This window comes from Podarcis liolepis, assembly GCF_965112155.1.
Source record: "Podarcis liolepis genome assembly, chromosome: 1".
Classification (NCBI taxonomy): domain Eukaryota; kingdom Metazoa; phylum Chordata; class Lepidosauria; order Squamata; family Lacertidae; genus Podarcis; species Podarcis liolepis.
The window spans coordinates 60421849-60441359 of NC_139554.1; the positions used below are offsets into that span (position 1 = coordinate 60421849).

At 41.5% G+C, this 19511-nt stretch overlaps 1 protein-coding gene across 4 annotated transcripts in view; it reads left to right on the forward strand.

The window, feature by feature from the left end:
• NELL1 (neural EGFL like 1) overlaps positions 1-19511 on the forward strand; it is a 373450-nt gene that overhangs the window by 82908 nt on the left and 271031 nt on the right. For all 4 annotated transcript variants that reach the window (XM_083463723.1, XM_083463722.1, XM_083463725.1 and 1 more), the window contains exon 4: positions 5441-5611. In XM_083463723.1, coding sequence (XP_083319849.1) covers positions 5441-5611 — 171 coding nt within the window. The remainder of the gene's footprint in view (positions 1-5440; positions 5612-19511) is intronic.

Consider the following 19511-nt stretch of genomic DNA (forward strand, 5'->3'; position numbering starts at 1 on the left):
ACTATTGTTATTGTTGCTGTTATTGTCATTATTGGTTTCTATTGATTTATTGGTTTGTTTGTTGTCTGTATAGGATAGTCTGGTTTTTTTAATGTTTGTTGTGTTTTTATATGTTCTGTAAGCTACCCCGAGTGGCTGGGGAAACCCAGCCAGATGGGTGGGATCTAAATTTTAAAAAAATATTATTATTATTATTAATCACAGAATGTTATTAACCAGGCAACAAAAACCAACAGCAACATAGCAAGGGCAGCATGCAGGAGATAGTTGCACAGACACACTTATACACTACATTATAATTAACTCTGAAAACAGAAAAAGGTTTTTTGTTTTATTAAAAGGAATGACTATTCTCTGCTGCCATTGCATCTGCACAGTGCTGGCTAGTGGAGCTTTCTGAAGTAATAAGAGGCCTGCTGTATGTAGGCTTTAGGAGATCTGATGGAACCCTCAAAGACTCATTGTGACTTATTTGCATTATACTGCACAGATACTATGCAGACAAAACCACTTGCATTTGTTCTTACTTGACTGCCATCATTTTAACAGTCAGAGATGGATGCAGCCAGGGTTCCATCTAGTTACCGTATTTTTCCGTGTATAAGACTAGGGTTTTTTTTTTACCAAATAATTAGGTTTAAAATTTGGGTTCTTCTAATACACGGGTTGTAGTGAGGGGTGTTTGGAGCCCCCCAAAATAGGGGGCATCTTATACATGGGGACGTCTTATGCAGTGGTGCCTCGCAAGACGAAAAGAATCCGTTCTGTGATTCTCTTCGTCTAGCGGTTTTTTCGTCTTGCGAAGCAAGCCCATTGACGGATTAGCGGATTAGCGCTATTAGCGGCTTTTAGCAGCTTAACGGCTTATCGGATCAGCTGATAAGCGGCTTAGCGGCTTAGAAAAAGGGGGGAGGAAAACCCCCCTGCAGGAACTTGCAAGACATTTTCGTCTTGCGAAGCAAGCCCATAGGAGATTCGTTTTGTGAAGCACCTCCAAAACGGAAAACTCTTTCGTCTAGCGAGTTTTCCGTCTTGCGAGGCATTCGTCTTGCGGGGCACCACTGTACATGGAAAAATACGGTATTTCATCCTTGATAGATTTCAGCTTGTGTAGTCTGATGAAGTGGGCAAATTACTTGTACTTCCTGAATATTAAAATCTGTCAGGGCTGGACTTGCCATTTGGACTTTAGAGTTGCGTAATGCCTTTTGGGGTGGGGTGGACAGTCATAGGCAGTGCTTGAACCCTGCTTAAAACACTAAAACAAAATATGGAGACTTAGATAATTCTGGATAATTATCACCTAGTATCTAATGTTCCATTTTTTTGAGTAAAATGTTAGAAAAGGTAGTGGTTTTTCAACTCCAGGTGGTTTTGGATTACAAATACCTTTGAACAATATGTGGCTCCCAGACTATGAAAACTTGCTTTTCTCTATGAGCTACTTTAGGCTCTTTTCTTAATTTGTCTTCTGTACAGCATTTCGGAAGAGAAAAGGGGAAAGAGCCCAACAAGGGATCTTTTTGTTCTTTGACAAGAGAAGGCAATTATGAACCATTTAAGTTCTGAATGGAGCTTCCCTGACAGTACTTGTCTCACTGATTTCTTTGACAGCAAAGTGCTGGAAGCAGCTTCTAGCTTCCTAAGACTGACAGTACTTGTTGCTGAGTGACAGCAAAACTAAAATAAATTGTAATCATAAAATGAGTTTTAAGGTGTATACTGTAGTTATAACTCCCTTGATCAAAGCTTTCCCCCTCCTTTATTGAAAGCCCATAGGATGGCTACTTACGCTTCGGGGGTGGGAAGGATTTGTATGTCTCCTCACAAAAAAATGGTAAACAGAGAACATCAATATGCATAAATTTTGCATCTGCTAATTTATATGCATACATGCAAATTTGGAAGGGATTGTTGTTGTTTAGTCATTTAGTCGTGTCTGACTCTTCGTGACCCCATGGACCAGAGCACGCCAGGCACTCCTGTTTTCCACTGCCTCCCCTAGTTTGGTCAAACTTATGTTGGTAGCCTTTGAGAACATTGTCCAACCATCTCGTCCTCTGTCATCCCCTTCTCCTTGTGCCCTCAATCTTTCCCAAAATCAGGGTCTTTTCCAGGGTCTTATGAGGTGGCCAAAGTATTGGAGCCTCAGCTTCACGATCTGTCCTTCCAGTGAGCACTCAGGGCTGATTTCCTTAAGAATGGATAGGTTTGATCTTCTTGCAGTCCATGGGACTCTCAAGTCTCCTCCAGCACCATAATTCAAAAGCACCAGTTCTTCAGCAATCAGCCTTCTTTATGGTCCAGCTCTCTCTTCCATACATCACTACTGGGAAAACCGTAGCTTTAACTATAGGGACCTTTGTCGGCAAGGCGATGTCTCTGCTTTTTAAGATGCTGTCTGGGTTTGTCATTGCTTTTCTACTAAGAAGCAGGCGTCTTTTAATTTTGTGACTGCTGTTACCATCTGCAGTGATCATGAAACCCAAGAAAGTAAAGTCTCTCACTGCCTCCATTTCTTCCCCTTCTATTTGCCAGGAGGTGATGGGACCAGTGGCCATGATCTTCGTTTTTTTGATGTTGAACTTCAAACCATATTTTGCGCTCTCCTCTTTCACCCTCATTAAAAGGTTCTTTAATTCCTCCTCACTTTCTGCCATCAACGTTGCGTCATCTGCATATCTGAGGTTGTTGATATTTCTTCCGGCGATCTTAATTCCGGCTTGGGATTCATCCAGCCCAGCCTTTCGCATGATGAATTCTGCATATAAGTTAAATAAGTAGGGAGACAATATACAGCCTTGCCGTACTCCTTTCCCAATTTTGAACCAATCAGTTGTTCTATATCCAGTTCTAACTGTAGCTTCTTGTCCCACATAGAGATTTCTCAAGAGACAGATGAGGTGATCAGGCACTCCCATTTCTTTAAGAACTTGCCATAGTTTGCTGTGGTTGACACAGTCAAAGGCTTTTGCGTAGTAAATGAAGCAGAAGTAGATGTTTTTCTGGAACTCTCTAGCTTTCTCCATAATCCAGCGCATGTTTGCAATTTGGTCTCTGGTTCACCTGCCCCTTCAAAATCCAGCTTGCACTTCTGGGAGTTCTCGGTCCACATACTGCTTGAGCTTTCCTTGTAGAATTTTAAGCATAACCTTGCTAGCATGTGAAATGAGTGCAATTGTGCGGTAGTTGGAGCATTCTTTGGCACTGCCCTTCTTTGGGATTGGGATGTAGACTGATCTTCTCCAATCTTCTGGCCACTACTGAGTTTTGATTACTGTAGTTTAAATAAAAATACAATACATCTCAATTGAGTGGGGAAGTCTGTGTCCAGGTGACATGTATGCCTTCTCTGTTGTATGGGTCCTAACTATTGATGGATAACTTCAAGGCTCCTGATCTTCCTTGTTATCATCAAACCAGACTTCGACTGGGTGTTCTTTAAAACAGAGGGCATCTTTAGACAGAAAACCATTGGCTACTCTTAAGAGCCCAGTTTGTTTTTCCCATTAGTGATGTGTTCTGCTTAAACAAGAAAACGGAACCTTTTCCAGATATGCATCTTCATTTTTTTGGTGCATGCATTTCTATGACTTGGGTAGTAGTAGGATTACTGTGTTTGGGTTTGTTTTGATGAGTGCCATGGCCTGGCTGGACACAGAGGAATGGTGGGAGGCACCTGATGGGAAACCCCCATGGGAAGAAGGCTCAGAGCCCAGTGATTGGCAGTGGGATAATAATGAGTGGTCAGAGCGAGAAGAGGGAAAAGACTAGAAAGAGGAAGTGTCAGAAGCTGACGACATAACAGGTTTTAGAGAGCAGGGAGAGCCTGTGGCAGAGAGAATCCCAGAAGCGGAAGCAGGAGAGGAGGGAGGCCAAGATACAAAGAAGAGTCAGCCAAGTGAGGAAGCAAAGGTGTCTCCCCCTCCTGCTTTGATATGCTCCCCTATTCCATGGTCTCCCAGGACTAGGAGGGGTATACGTGGGAGGAGCAAAGACAGGCATGCTGTCATAGTCTCAGATTGCTTGGGAAGAACCTGGTAGAGGAGGAGACTTAGGTAGGTAGCTGTGGGAAGGGGGCGGGGACCCTTAGTCTCTACAACTTCCTCATAGGGGAAAGGCCTGCCGAAGAAGGGTTGCTGTGCTCACTAGGCCTGGCAGTCCTGAACAGATCCTATTTCTTCTAATAAAGAGTTAACTTCACTTACTCCAGCAATTTAATGCTGGCATGCTCCTGCCATGAGTTTCTAGGTTATTTTTGCCTTCTCTTCAAGTTCATTTTCAAGTTGAAATATTTAATTTAAACATTTAATTTAATATTAAAATACTTTGTTTTGCTGCTTAGATACATTTAATGGCAGTTAAAACGTGATGTGTGTTAGATGATGCAAACTCATTTTTTATCCTTTCTTTCTCTTTTGCCAGACGTGCATTTGTGCACAAATTCCTAGTCAGTAATTTATTGCATGAGCGAGTCTGTCAGGCTTTTCCATTTCACAGTGTGGGTCAATATTTTTTTCTTGTGGAAAAAATGGTAACTGATATATATTGCACAGCATTCCATGTGTTTTTCCCTTGTCAAAAGTTTACCAGACTTTTGTTATAAAGAAAGCAGACTGAAGTCAGAAAGATAAGAGGGGGAAATGAACAAAAACTCACCTTCAAAGCTGCCAATGTTAACTTTTAAAGGTCTCTCCCCCTGTATTTTAATAGCTGCCAAGGAAAATCTTCAGTACCTAGGTGCCATGGCATGTTTCAACTGCTGGAATCCGTGGGCCAAGGTCCTTGTACTTACCAAGGTCCCAGTACTGGCATCTTCCCTCAGCCCTTTTTAACTCAATCTCAACTTGTCATTCTGAGCAGCTCTAAATACCTGTCTCTAACTGCTACGCGCATTTCCCAGAATGCCTATCTCTCTGAGACATTGGCTACAGGCACAGATTTAAGTAAACCAAGGATGAGAAACTACTGACTCACAGCTTCTGCTGCTTAGCTGTGACCCCCATGCAGCAATTATGCTTAGAAAAATCAACTTATTTTTGAACCAGTGGCATCTTTTTAAATATCTAACTGGTGTGTCAGCGGAGGGGGCAGTTTGAATGAGAAAGGGAGGGAGAGGGGAAATTGTGTGACCACTAGGGAGCACTCTTCTGTGGGCCATCTCAAATCTGGAAGCAGACTGTCAGGTGCATAAGATTTCTGGACTGTAATGAGAATGGCGCATGATTGATTCCTAGCCTTAATTCTGGCAAGATGTTATATTTGGAGCCTGTATTTGGGTGGGTGGCTAGCACACCTACACATGCATGTTCATTAAACACACAGGCATCATAATAAATGTAATTTTCAAGAGCTATTGTTTTCATTAATTCGCAGAACACATGACTGAATAGTGCACGGCATGTAAAATGAAATTGATTCTTCTTCTTTTTAAACGCAGTTACTTTGAACTGGAAAGCAGTGGCCTGAGAGATGAAATAAGATATCACTACAGATTTAATGGAAAGTCAAGAACAGAAGTATTTCCGTATCGGCTGGCAGATGGACAGTGGCATAAGATTGCGTTATCACTTAGTGCATCCCACCTCCTGCTTCATGTCGACTGCAATAGGTAAAGTTACTTCTCTGTAATGTTTCTCTTGAATAACTGCCTGCTCTTCAGACTAAAACTAATTATTTGATGAAATCTGCCATAAAGTTCTGTATGTGCCCAAAAAAATATTAAAAAAAATTGCAGAGAAAAGTGAATGTGACAGAAGACAGCATTAGAATGAAACAGTAAGCCTGCGATTATGAACAAAAGGCTGATTGCTGATTTTGGGGTAGGGGGTAGGATATTGAATATATCTCCATGTTCTGTAGATATGTGCTCAAGCAATGTTTGCCTTGATTACATATAATGCACTGCACTGAACTGTCCATAGCTTTCCGAGTGAGAAAGGCTTCTCAGTATACCTCCATCGCTTGAAGGTGTTATGTGTTGTTGTTTTAAAAAAATTCTTTGAATGTAATCAAGTGCTTTGGGAGGGGAATCTTTAAAATCTTTTCTAAACATAAACTTCTGAAAGAGCGATATACCTTAATTGCTTAGAACTCCTACTAATTCTCTGCATCAATTTGTTCTGTAAGAAGTTCACAGTAGATACAGGCCTACTTTATTGGGGGGGAATGGGGACTCGTTGTGATATTGTAACATTTATTCATTTATTAATGTGTAGGCTAGAACAGATGTTAAGGGTGCAGAAGGAAGCACACAGGCAGTTCCAGATCTATAAACCAAAACCTCACTAGAAACTAACTTGTAAAGGCTACAAGATTCTAAATGATGTTAGGTATAAAGCAACTTTGCTTCCAGTGTCTTTTAACTCACCTAAAATCATAATTCTGACATAACAAAAACAGAGAATAACACTGAAGCATTAGCTATTAAAGACTTAAAAAGCATTATGTTACACTTACTACATCCTCTTAGAATCTTGGTTGAACTAGCATAACTCATACATCATGAAATGCCTACAATATCTGGGGGGAAACATATGGGGATATTTGGCATTTTTTATTTGTCATGGGTTGCCTGTTTTTAGTTGGATTGGCTGGCCTGTGACCATGACATGACATTTATCACATTTGAAATTTATTTAAGGTATTTAGGAATGGTTTGTATCAGGTGATTTTGTTATGTGATTGAGGGTAAACCTTACAGGTGCTGGATATTCATTTATCATTTTCATATTTTCTCTCTGTGTCATGAATTGTGTAAAAATATAGTTTCCTTTACACGCCTATATGATCCAGCACTAGGCGGTACAATATTTTTAACTGAAAAAACATTTGGGGAAAATATCTGCACCAAGGAACATATAATCATTTATTGTTATAGGAAATTATAGAATTTGTTTATTTTGGTTACATGCTTGAAATGCGCATTATTTGAAAAAAAGTATTGTATAGTGTAGATAACATCATACATTCAATATTTATATTGAACGTAATTTTTATTTCATTGTACAAAATTTTTGTTTTTATGTATACAGTAACCTCACAACAGATAAATGGCAAAAGAGCCAGCCTGCAAACTCAGCTGCCTACAGCATTTTTCTTTGTCAAATGCTCTGCATGTAAGCTTGTTTTAGGCAGTAATCATACAGGGGACTATGACTTGAGTTACTTTCTGACAGCACACCATTTTTACAGGGACATTCCTGAACTGGAGCCCACTTAGCCCAAGTGCAGGGGGATTCTGCTGTTCTCGCTGTAGCAGACTAGCATGGCTTCCTTTTGGATTCCTCACCCCCCCACCCCCAGTAGCTGACAATCCAGAGAGGATGTGCTGCACTGTTTGCCCATAATATATGAGAAATTCGTTTTCCATGACCAATATGCATCACATCTCCTAAGAGTTACTTTACGTAACGGGACAACATCAATGTCTCTAAAATACACATTCAAAGGGCATTTTCATTGAAATATGGTATATGCTTGAAGAGCATGCATTTAAAAAAAACACATTTCCACTTGTTTTCTCTGGCTGAAGAGCTTAAAGGATTGCTAATGGGCACTTAAGCATATGCTGTTCTCAGTGGCATTTCCTAGAATGCCTTTCTTGCCCTAAAATGTGTACGTATTGGTTTACAAGGAGTTGTTTATTTGTATACATTTGTATACTGTTTATCATAAAAAGTGGTTGACAAAAATATATATTAAAAAGTTCAAATAAAACATCTGATTAATAAATTCAAATACCAATGGTACAATTGAGGGAAAGTCTGGTTAAACAGAACAGTTTGAAGCAAAATATTGGGGGGGGGGATTCAGTGTTGATGCCTGCTAAATTTGAGTTGTTCTCAAGTTAAACATCACAGAATCTGATTCACAATAAGATCATGCTGGCCACATGACCCGAAAATATTGTCTGCGAAAGCAGACAGGTGCAGGCTCCCTCAGCCTGTAAAGCAAGATGAGTGCCGCAACCCTAGAGTCATTTGTGACTGGACTTAATTGTCAGGGGTACCTTTACCTTTTGAAGAGTGAAGAAAGCAACAGTTAGCATGGCCTTCTGTTGAGTGAATCCTAGAATTATTTAAAATTATATCCACTTACTCTTTCTTATATCATAGAAAGCACAAAGAATTAATGTAGATAATTAAATTACAGTTCAGTCTTTATGTTTCTACTTTAAAGTAAGTCCCATTGATTTCAATGGAGCTTGCTCACAAGTAAGTGGGTAGAGGATTTCAACCTTAACATATTGGGAGGAGTTCAATATCACACTAAGGCAATCCTCCCATCAGGACAAGCATTTAGGCTTGCCAGATGGAACAATCCCTTTTCTCCCACACATGCTCTTCAAGGGGAATTCCCAAACCCCCCTGCAAGCCGATTTTTTGGGGGTGTGGGAGAAGGGGGGAAGACCTTGTAGCTCAGCCTTCTGGCATCAGTGACACTGAGCAGAAGAATACACCTTTCAGGTTTTGACTTGTTTGTGGATTGCTTTTGGCTCCAGCCGAGACCTGGCAGTCTCCTTTCTAGACTAGGATAGTGAAATTTCTGGCAGGTACTAAACACCAATTAGAGCATGCACAGGGGTGCACAACCTGCAGCCCTCCAGATGTTGTTGGGCTATACCTCCCATCATCCCTGATCACTGGCTATGCTGGCTGGGGCTGATGAGAGTTGTAGTCCAGAAACATCTGGAGGGCTGCAGATTGTGCACACCTGCTCTAGTTGATAGTTAATATATGTATATGGGTGCCTCATAACACTTTTTCATGCTAGAACCATGTACTTAGCACTTCCTTTACTTATAAGCTGTCTCCCTTGATAACACTTGGTAGTTCCATGGAGTGAAGGAAGGGTGCTTGCCCTCTGGTGCCAAACTACTATTACAGCTTTTGAAGCAAAGGTCCCTCCAGCCTCCCGGTTTAATTTCCTTCTCTTTGTGTTTCTAGATGCAGTAGCAAACACCTGAAAGGCAGGTTCAAAGAAATCCTGACATCTTGTAAACACTTCTTGAAGGGCTGTATGTGAGGCACTGAAAAAAAAAGATAATGAACTTGATCCTTCCTCCTTAGAGTCTTGACTATAATTAACTGAACTGCTTCTTTCCTAATGCTGATTGATAGCTCAGTTGTCTTAGCCTCTTTGACATGCTTATGTCCAGTAGTTTTTTCAGTGCCTTTGTTCTGTGTGAAAGACAGGGTTTCTGCATTTTTTTTTATTTGCTCAAGCTTATACCCCTCCGATAAGAAAGTTCAATAAAATAATTTCAAATAACTTATTCTGTGGTGACTAGCTCATGGACTAATTAGGCTTTTAAAGTTATAACCACAATATGGCTGTTGGTAAATGCCAGATAGGTGATTGCAATTTGCTAATAGCTTAGGCTAAGGGGATTCCTTCAGGATGTTTACCAGATTAAAAGCACTGGATATTGGGTTCAGTGCAGAACAAATGATTCAGATTAAAGGAAATAGAGGTCCTTACCGAATGATATTTTCAGGCTCGATTCCCTTCTACCTGATCCTCTTCTGCAATACTAGTTCTGAAGACAATGTTGAAATATTCTGTCCAAATGCTTGAGCGGTGCTCTGCCTTGAACCAACCCCTAACTTGTAAGCAATGCAAAGCAAAGCAAAGCAGCATGACAGCTGTGGAGTGTATGTGTGTGAGTTGACTAATAATGTCACAGGCACTCTGTAGTAGATACATTTGTGCAACCACATTTCAGGCCAAGGGCAGGTCAGTCTAGGAGTTTGGCTGCTTTGACCCAGTTTCTAAGTTCAGGGGACAGAGAATGAAACATACTTTGAAGTCAAAGTGAAGCAAGATCAAATATCAAAGTGGTCAGCTGTTTAAGTGATGCAGAAAGGACTGAAGCAGCAAATGTACCTGCACTAATCATGATAGTTATATCAATTGCCACCCTGAGCCAGTTAAATAGCACATTCTGCTAATATACTGCTTTTTTAAAAAATAACTTCTTACCTAAACTTTTGTATACAAAAGAGAACTGAACATTTTCTTATTTTTTTCCACCCAACTCTTCTGCTGACACTTCAGTCAATTTCTTAAGGCTGTGAAAGTGATTAGCAGTGCCTTACAAAGGGCATGGCAACCAGGAGTACTGTCAAGAGCTGCCAAAGTTTCTGAGCTTTCCTAATCTTCAGTGGGTGGAAGGCTGCACTTGAAAGCACATGTGGAATCCAGTATTAGGGAGGGCAGATTTCACATATCAATTTTGCCATTTTACGATGGCTTAGTAGCATCTTAGGCTTGGAGATGAGTTGCTTAATGAATGCTTAATGAAAGGCAGTGGTTTTCTGAGCTTCTTTGAGCAAATTAAGTCACAGGAGAAAGAAATGCTGTTTTAGTTGGTAGACTTGTGGGTTTTGCATCCTTTAGTGGTGTTCACTGCTTTCCCTTTTAATTAATATTTAATTAATAATTAATATTCCCTTTTAATATAATATAAAATCAACAATAAAATAATACAATTAGTAAAGTCACAGCTGAATTACAAAACATCAGTAATACAAAAGTCACAATGACTAGAAACTGGCCAACCAAATGCCCCAATCCATATTTATGCTTTCCAAACTCTTCCATATGCAGTATACTAATTCGTAGTATCACTTTCGACACCTGAATGCTGATTAGTCATTGACCTCAGGCATTCAAATGTGGTGTAAAATTGTAATTTTAATGCTTAAATATGCAAAGAGAAGCTACTTGAAAGATTAGTGGCATTCTAGGCTAAAAAAATGAGGCTTCTTGAACATGTTGTCATAATTTAACTATGCAGTAATGAGATGTGACTAACAAAGGCGTGGGGTTCAATAAAATGTATCCAAGGAAATGCATTTGTCCATATGTTAGTCACTTTAACATCTGTTCTTCTATGTCCTAAAATTGCTCTTCCCGATGGCAATTCAAAAGTCTTAGTTAAATAATTTCAGGTGTAACTCAAAGATGACCAACATCAATAAGTGTTCTTGATTAAAAACCAAAAGCAATGATATTATTATTATTGGCATTAACAAATGTCCAGTTGATGTCTGAAGAGTAACAGGAGGGGGAAATGTTCAGCTAAATGCAGATAATCTTACATTCAGTAAAATAAAATTCTCCAAGAAACGTGTGACAAATTCTTTGGGACTTGAACACACTAGTATTGTAATGCTTCCACAAAATTTTAGATTAGGAAGTTATATAGATGTTCATGTTTATATATGTAAGTAAAACCTCTGCTTAGTGCTTTGGGACGTAATACTGCATATCAAATTCAGCTCAGTTACTGGAACTGTAAAATAGTTTTTAAAAGGGAAAAATATATATAGGAAATTGCATAGCATTTGAAGATATATAACCTATAGAAAAACGTAATTGAAATTCATTAAGAAGTCCCTTGTTGTTTCATAGTATTATGTATCATAGCATTGTTCACCTGCTTTGAAACACCCAAAGTGTCTATATTAGCCCTGGCTATCTGTGAAATCTCTCAGTCATCATTGATATATTCAGAGGACCCACTTCCATCTTTTGAGGCCCCTAGCCAGAGACAGCTGGTGCCCATGACACCTGAAAGGGCCACTAGGAGGTCACAAGGGCATTGCCAATGTGGTCAGAAGGGTGTGGCCAGGTTGCCCTCATCCTCCTTGCTTGCAGAGATACTGTAGACACTTGGACATTTCAATTTTATAAATACTTAGCACCTAACCACACCGGAAGGAAAGAAGTGGTACTTAAGACTTACAGTAGTTTTGCCATTTGGATGCTGCTTGGATTAATGCTATTTAGGTTAGGTCCTTGGCTATGTGAAATTACTGCCATTGTTTGTTAATATGTTTTGTAACCATTGTATTTCTGCAGAATAACAGTGATGCAGTAAACAAGTCATGCCTTGATGTAGCTTGATTATGAAGCTCAGTGGTTGAAAGAAGGCTAGGATATGGCTTACATGCTGTGTGTGACTAGATTCCTTGTTTTGTCACAGGCATTCTGTGTGTGAATGGAGAGTTGTATATTGCAGTCAACTGATTTACAAGACTGGGATATCATAATGGTTGCCTCTATTGTCGTGGTGATTGTTGGCTCCCTGTGTGATACATTTGCAGCATTGTGTAATGGAATGAATTGTTCTAGGCAGTTAAGATGATAGATTTCGGGATGAGCAAGCACAATGAATTTGATACATTTGAGCAAACTGCCAAATGTTTGCCTGTTGTAGATTTCTCCTTGCTAAGCTTTCTAAAGCTTGTGCTTAGTTGCAGGGTACTCCCTCAGATGGTAAATAATGATAAACATTTGACATCCAATGCATATCTACTTGGGTGTATGTGTTATTGCTGTCTTTGTTGCTATGTTAAGTTATTTTCGTGTTTTTGTACTGTAAACCACCCTGTGATCCTCAGATGAAGGGCAGTATAGAAATTTAATAAATAAATAAATACTTGATAGTCTGAAATGTAGCACCCTAACCCTAACCCTAAAAAAAGCTCCAAGTATATTGGAAATGAGTATTGCAGGGTGGCAAAATAGGGGAGTGGGAGGCTATGCTGAAGCTGCTCACTACACGTAGGGGATTTTAAACATGGGGGAAAGCCTTTTCTTGAATTCCAGAAATTTAATATGCACACCAGGGATGAGGGTGGCGCTGTGGGTTAAACCACAGAGTCTAGGACTTGCCGATCAGAAGGTCGGCAGTTCGAATCCCCGCGATGGGATGAGCTCCCGTTGCTCAGTCCCTGCTCCTGCCAATTTAGCAGTTCGAAAGCACGTCAGAGTGCAAGTAGATAAATAGGTACCATTCCAGCGGGAAGGTAAACGGCGTTTCCGTGCGCTGCTCTGGTTTGCTAGAAGCGGCTTAGTCATGCTGGCCATGACCTGGAAGCTGTACACCGGCTCCCTCGGCCAATAAAGTGAGATAAGTGCCACAACCCCAGAGTTGGCCATGACTGGACCTTATGGTCAGGGATCCCTTTACCTTTAATATACACACCCCAGTAATGTAATTGTGTAGAATGGTGCTAGGACCTTATGTTCATGATATGGGAGCCTTCTTTCTAGTTTCCTGCATTCTGTCCTACACGTACAGACTGAGATTCTGGACTGCAATCTCCTCGTTACCTCAGTCAGTAGAGCACGAGACTCTTAATATCAGGGTCATGAGTTCAAGCCCCACACTGGGCAAAAGATTCCTGCATTGCAGGGGGTTGGACTAGATGACCCTTGTGGTCCTTTCCAACTCTACAATTCTGTGATTCCGACCGAGGCTCCTATGGATCCGCTCTGACATTTAATCCAATTTATTAGAGAGGGACTTGTGCTTTGCTTACTGGATACTCAGTAGCTCGATTGTAGAGCACATGCTTTGCATGCACAAGATCACAGGTTCTATCCTCAGCCTGTCCAGGTACAGCTGAGAAAGACAGTTGTCTGAGAGCCTGGAGAGCCACTTCCTGTCAGTGTATACAATACTGTGCTAGATGGACCATTGGTCAGATTTGGTGTAAGGCAGCTTTCTTTGTTCAGAGCTGACAGACAGTGCCTGTAGTTTCCTCTTGATACAGACCCGATGGCTGTAGTTTAAGATGCAGGATGTTGCAAAGCTTTTCAGTGTGGAGCAGAAAAGATACTGATGGACAGGTTTATGCCTTCGACGGAACAGAGATAATATTGCATTATGCTTTACTTGTGATGTTTTGTATTCATCTTATTAGTATGCTGCTAATGTGGCAGAGGAAGAAAGCATGCATAATGACAGAAAGAATAATTTTGAATCAAACCTAGCAAGGCTCACACGAGCAATTCAGTCACTTACTAAAGTGTGGAAGTAGATGCATTATCCCACCCTCAAATATTATGTATTTGGCTTTTACACTGTAACAGCATAAATTTAGATGTTAGACTAAAGTGGTAATGAATTCTCAAAACACAGGATGCTTTTTAATGGTTGATGCTGAGGTTTTAGCAAACGGATAGCAAAGCACTAAAATGATTATTTCCTTCAAGGAAATTCATATTACAGATTCCCCTTTGTGTTTCTTTGATGTCCCAGAAACAGAGAAGCAATAAACACAAAATATGATTTGAGAAAAATGCAAATAGACTTCAGGATACATTTCGCTGTTTTAACAGTGCAGTCCTTTTACACGTCCACTTAAAAACTAAAACCCATATAGTTCAATAGGACACCCTGGTAAGTTGTTAAGGTTTGCAGTCTAAAAATTAGAACTGATTGAGGGAGGGCAGGAGGGAAAGATGTTTGAAATTATATATAGCCTGGGGTTAGGATTCATTGACACAGGAGGTCATATAGTCCAATACCGGAGGGGAAAATGGGTGGTTTAGTTTCATCATGATCAATAACAGCTTTAAAGTGATATGTTTGCTTTAGGCAATGGCTGAATCTTTCTGTCTAATGAGGGCCTCGATTTAAATCTCATTTCTGGGTTTGCGGCATTCAGGAGCCGATTTGTTTGGGAGCCAAGCCGTTTGACTACCAAGGTACCACTGTATTGCCTTTGTTAAGACAATAAGCATGGTTTTCACCCTTCATTGACTCAATGGAATGTTATGGAGAAACACATTCCTTTTATTGCTTTTCTTGAAATATCTAAAACTACAACCATCAGCCACTATTTCTCTCTCTTCTCTGCAACACTAAACTACTGTATGTATTCCTTGTATGGGTGTGTTTTGTTACTTGAAATTAAAAATCAGTAAAAAAATGTGAAGTAGTTCTATCCTCATCACACTGCTAGAAACAAGCACAGGTTAAGTTTCTGTTAAGTTGTCATAACAAATGGAGAAGGATGCTGAAATATTGCATAGAATTAGGTGGATAAAAACAGTTTCAAATAGGATAGAAATATCAGTTTCACGGAAATCCATATTAAAAGTTGTATCATGAGCTCTTCACTAATTTGTGAATTTTACGATGAAACAAATTTCATGGTTAATCAAATTTCAAGCTTCAGGGAGTATACTGATTACCGCGGGGAAGAGCTTTTTGGGAAGTGCTGCTCAATTTGCTATGTGCAATATGCTGTTTTTGTGTCTTCAAATAAACCAGGGTTGGAACTTTGCTGAACTTTGTCTCATTGAGTTAGCACCACAGTTTAGGGAGAGAGGAGTGATGTATGGTTCAAAATATCTGGAAATGCAGGTCTTTCTCCCACCCACCCCAACTGTGGGTATGGGGGGGGGGGCGGGGAGGGAAGCTTGTCACTCTTTATGCCATTAGGACAGTTTGAAGATAGAGGAAACTGATGACCTGAATTTTGCTGCTCTGGAGTTCAAGTCTAATAAGCATGAGACTTGATCAGCCCAGAGGAATCAGGAAAACCAATAGGGGCACTCTGGTCTTATGTACCGGTAATAACTGTCCTAGCCTGGCTCTGATGTCTGTAAAACTCAATCCTGTCTGCTTCACCTCTATTGCCTCTAGAATTGACTACCTGTCTTTTTTGGACCAGATGTCAGGGACCTGGCAGGGCTTTCACGAGTGTGTGGTGGAGGTAAGGCAGTCAGGGGCTGATCCAGGAGAATAGACCAGTGATTTTTGGGATTTGGTGTCCCTCACAAGGCAGGAGCCATGGAAGGAGAAGGAGGACAGGTTGAATTGGTCAGGGCCTGAGGGGTGGACACAGGATGCATCAGAAGTAGAGGAAGAGGCTGCCCAGGTGAAGGGGGAATCAGCTAAATCCCCACCATTCCCTGTTCTGCTGTCTCCTAGCCAAGAAGGGCTTAAAGAGGGAAGCGCCCTCTCCGATTGCATGGAGCCCGGACAGCCCCGTGGTTTTCCATGGATCTGAGGGCAATGAAACAATCGTTGAGACGGCTAGAGCGCCGGTGGCGGATGACCCATTCTGAAGCTGACCGGACACAGGTTAGAGCTCAGTGTCGAGCCTACCAAGTGGCGGTAGCGACGGCGAAGAAGGCTTTCTTCACCGCCTCTATTGCATCTGCGGAAAACAGCAGCAGGAGACTTTTTCAGGTGGTCCGCAATTTAGCGGAACCACCTGCTACATCGGGGCCCAGTACGGGCCACATGATCTCCTGCAATGATTTTGCAAAGTTTTTTGCAGATAAAGTCGCTCAGATTCGGGAAGAGGTAGACGCCACCGTGGGAGCAGGGCCGGGGCGGGAGAGTGCTAGAGTCCTGTCTAGTCAAATTGCGTGGGATCAGTTCCAATCTGTTACCTCCGAGGATGTGGACAGGCTGCTTGGACGAGTGAAACCAACCACCTGTCTCCTTGATCCTTGCCCATCCTGGCTTATAAAAGTTAGCCGGGAAGGGCTGGGCGATGGGCTTCGTGGGATGGTGAATGCTTCCCTCCGTGAGGGAGCCTTCCCAGACCCGCTGAAAGAGGCGGTTATTAAACCACTTCTTAAAAAACCATCTTTAGATGCGGCCACGATGGCCAACTATCGCCCAGTCTCAAATCTTCCATTCTTGGGCAAGGTGATTGAGCGAGTGGTTGCTGAACAACTCCAGGCACGCCTGGAAGAAGCGGACCATTTGGATCCCTTCCAATCGGGATTCAGGCCTCATCACGGGACGGAAACTGCCTTGGTCGCACTGGTTGATGATCTCCGGCGGGCTAGGGACAAAGGTGAGAGCTGTTTCCTAGTTCTGCTGGATCTCTCAGCGGCGTTTGATACCATCGACCATAACATCCTTCTGGACCGTCTTGAGGGGCTGGGAGCTGGGGGCACTGTTATACGGTGGTTCCGCTCCTTCCTCCTGGGCCGTGTTCAGAAAGTGGTGGTGGGGGATGAGTGTTCAGACCCCTGGGCTCTCACTCGTGGGGTGCCTCAGGGTTCTGTCCTCTCCCCCATGCTTTTCAACATCTACATGCAGCCGCTGGGAGAGATCATCAGGGGGTTTGGGCTGGGTGTTCATCAGTATGCAGATGATACCCAGCTCTACCTTTCTTTCAAATCAGAACCAGTGAAGGCGGTGACAGTCCTGTGTGAGTGTCTGGAGGCGGTTGGAGGATGGATGGCGGCAAACAGATTGAGATTGAATCCTGACAAGACAGAAGTACTGTTTCTGGGGGACAGGAGGCGGGCAGGTGTGGGGGATTCCCTGGTCCTGAATGGGGTAACCGTGCCCCTGAAGGACCAGGTGCGCAGCCTGGGAGTCATTTTGGACTCACAGCTGTCCATGGAGGCACAGGTTAAATCCGTGTCCAGGGCAGCTGTGTACCAGCTCCATCTGGTACGTAGGCTGAGACCCTATCTGCCCGCGGACTGCCTCGACAGAGTGGTGCATGCTCTGGTTATCTCCCGCTTGGACTACTGCAATGCGCTCTACGTGGGGCTACCTTTGAAGGTGACCCGGAAACTACAACTAATCCAGAATGCAGCAGCCAGACTGGTGACTGGGAACGGCCGCCGAGACCATATAACACCGGTCTTGAAAGACCTACATTGGCTCCCAGTACGTTTCCGAGCACAATTCAAAGTGTTGGTGCTGACCTTTAAAGCCCTAAACGGCCTTGGTCCAGTATACCTGAAGGAGCGTCTCCACCTCCATCGTTCTACCCGGACTCTGAGGTCCAGCACCGAGGGCCTTCTGGCGGTTCTCTCCCTGCGAGAAGCTAAGTTACAGGGAACCAGGCAGAGGGCCTTCTCGGTAGTGGCGCCCTCCCTGTGGAATGCCCTCCCACCAGATGTCAGAGAGAACAACAACTACCAAACTTTTAGAAAACATCTGAAGGCAGCCCTGTTTAGGGAAGCTTTTAATGTTTTATGTATCATAGTATTTTAATATTCTTTTGGAAGCCGCCCAGAGTGGCTGGGGAAACCCAGCCAGATGGGCGGGGTATAAATAATAAATTATTATTATTATTATTATTATTATTATTATTATTATTATTATTATTATTATTATATAAGAGCAGCGACAGCTTCCATGTAGGAGAGGCCTCAGATTACATGTGCACACCCTATTAGAGGAGGGTATATAAGCTGGTGGGGGGGGGTGTGGTACCCCTATTACTACAACTGCTTCATAGGGCACAGACCTGGGAATAACTGCCTAGACACGAGAAGCGTGTATGCACATGTGTATCCTTAGGAGCTGCTGTAAGTGCATGCTCTTGTCAATAAAAAAATAACTATCTGCTTTCCTTGGCTGGGTGGGCTCAGGACACCATATCTCATGTCTCTTGTCCCCCCAAACTCTACCATTGCCTGGCTCTGGCTAGGCTTTTGGACCTAACCTATGTCTCCCCCGGACCACATCATTTGCCTTTTATCTCACTGAGTCTTGGCAAAAAATACATACAAAAAATACAAAAATGACAAGCATACTAAGTGAGTCATTGGAGTATAGCCATTATATGGATGAAACACGTATACTATTTGCTTTTTTCTAACAGAACTTCAGCCTGAATTTAAGTACATTATAGCACAAAGATTTCTTTAAAAAGAAAGTATCATGTATAAGAATGTAATTATCATGATGCAATAGACTAAGAAGGCAGTGCAGCTCAGATTATATTCAAAAATAGAAGCCCAGATGACTCTGGAATATTTACATGCAGGTCATGATGAAGAAGTTCCTTTGGTTTTTGGGTTTTTTCATTATCTGTGATTTATACTACTCTGAGTATGGACAGTTTTCTGTGGTTTTCAATGTATTTTCCAGAAGCACAGGTAATTCATTAAAAACATTTTTTAATTTAAAAAAAGAAAGCAATTCTGGACTATTTAGCACTTATCCAACTCTGATCAGTTGTTTAACTGAGAATCTTTACGTTTTGGGTTTGTTTTTTTTAAAAAAGGTTCTGCTAATCTCTCTGTTTTTTCCTCTCTCTCTCTATGTGTGTGTGTCTGTGTGTAAGAGAGAGAGAGAGAGCCAACTGTGCTCACCATTTTACCAAAAATATGCTGCTATTGCTATTGTTGTTATAGCTGAGATTTGTGTTTTTTGTTTTAAAAAAGCTTTAAATGTGAACAAGCACTTGGTTCAACATTTTAAAAATTAGGCCTGGTATTATTTTTCATCCCTTTCTTTCTCCCTCTGAGCCAAACAATAACTTCTTGATTAAATAGTTGTCAGGCACTATTGTGCTCTCCAAATTCAATAAGAAAACATTTCCTTCAAGATCTGAAATGTTTATCTAAATAGCTTTCTTCTTGTTAGATGATTGGGAACTCCTGCAGTATGACAAGAGCTGGACATGTGAAAAAAAAGGATTTTTCTTTTTACCAACTAGATGCCTTCTTTTTCGAGAGATAGGAAGCCGAATGAATAATTCAGCTAAAATAAAATTGAAGTGAGGTCTTTTTCTTCTAAAAAAAGCCAGCACAGTCTGTAAACACCATTAAAAAAAAAAGCAATCATGCTGGGTATTAACACATTTTATATGGAATCAAGATAAAACAAGTGGTTGAAAGAAGCAGCAAGCTAATAGTCTTAGCACAGGGGCTCTGAAATATTTGTAATTTTGTTTTAAACGCATAGAGCATTGCAATAAATGAATCTAGAATCAGAGCAT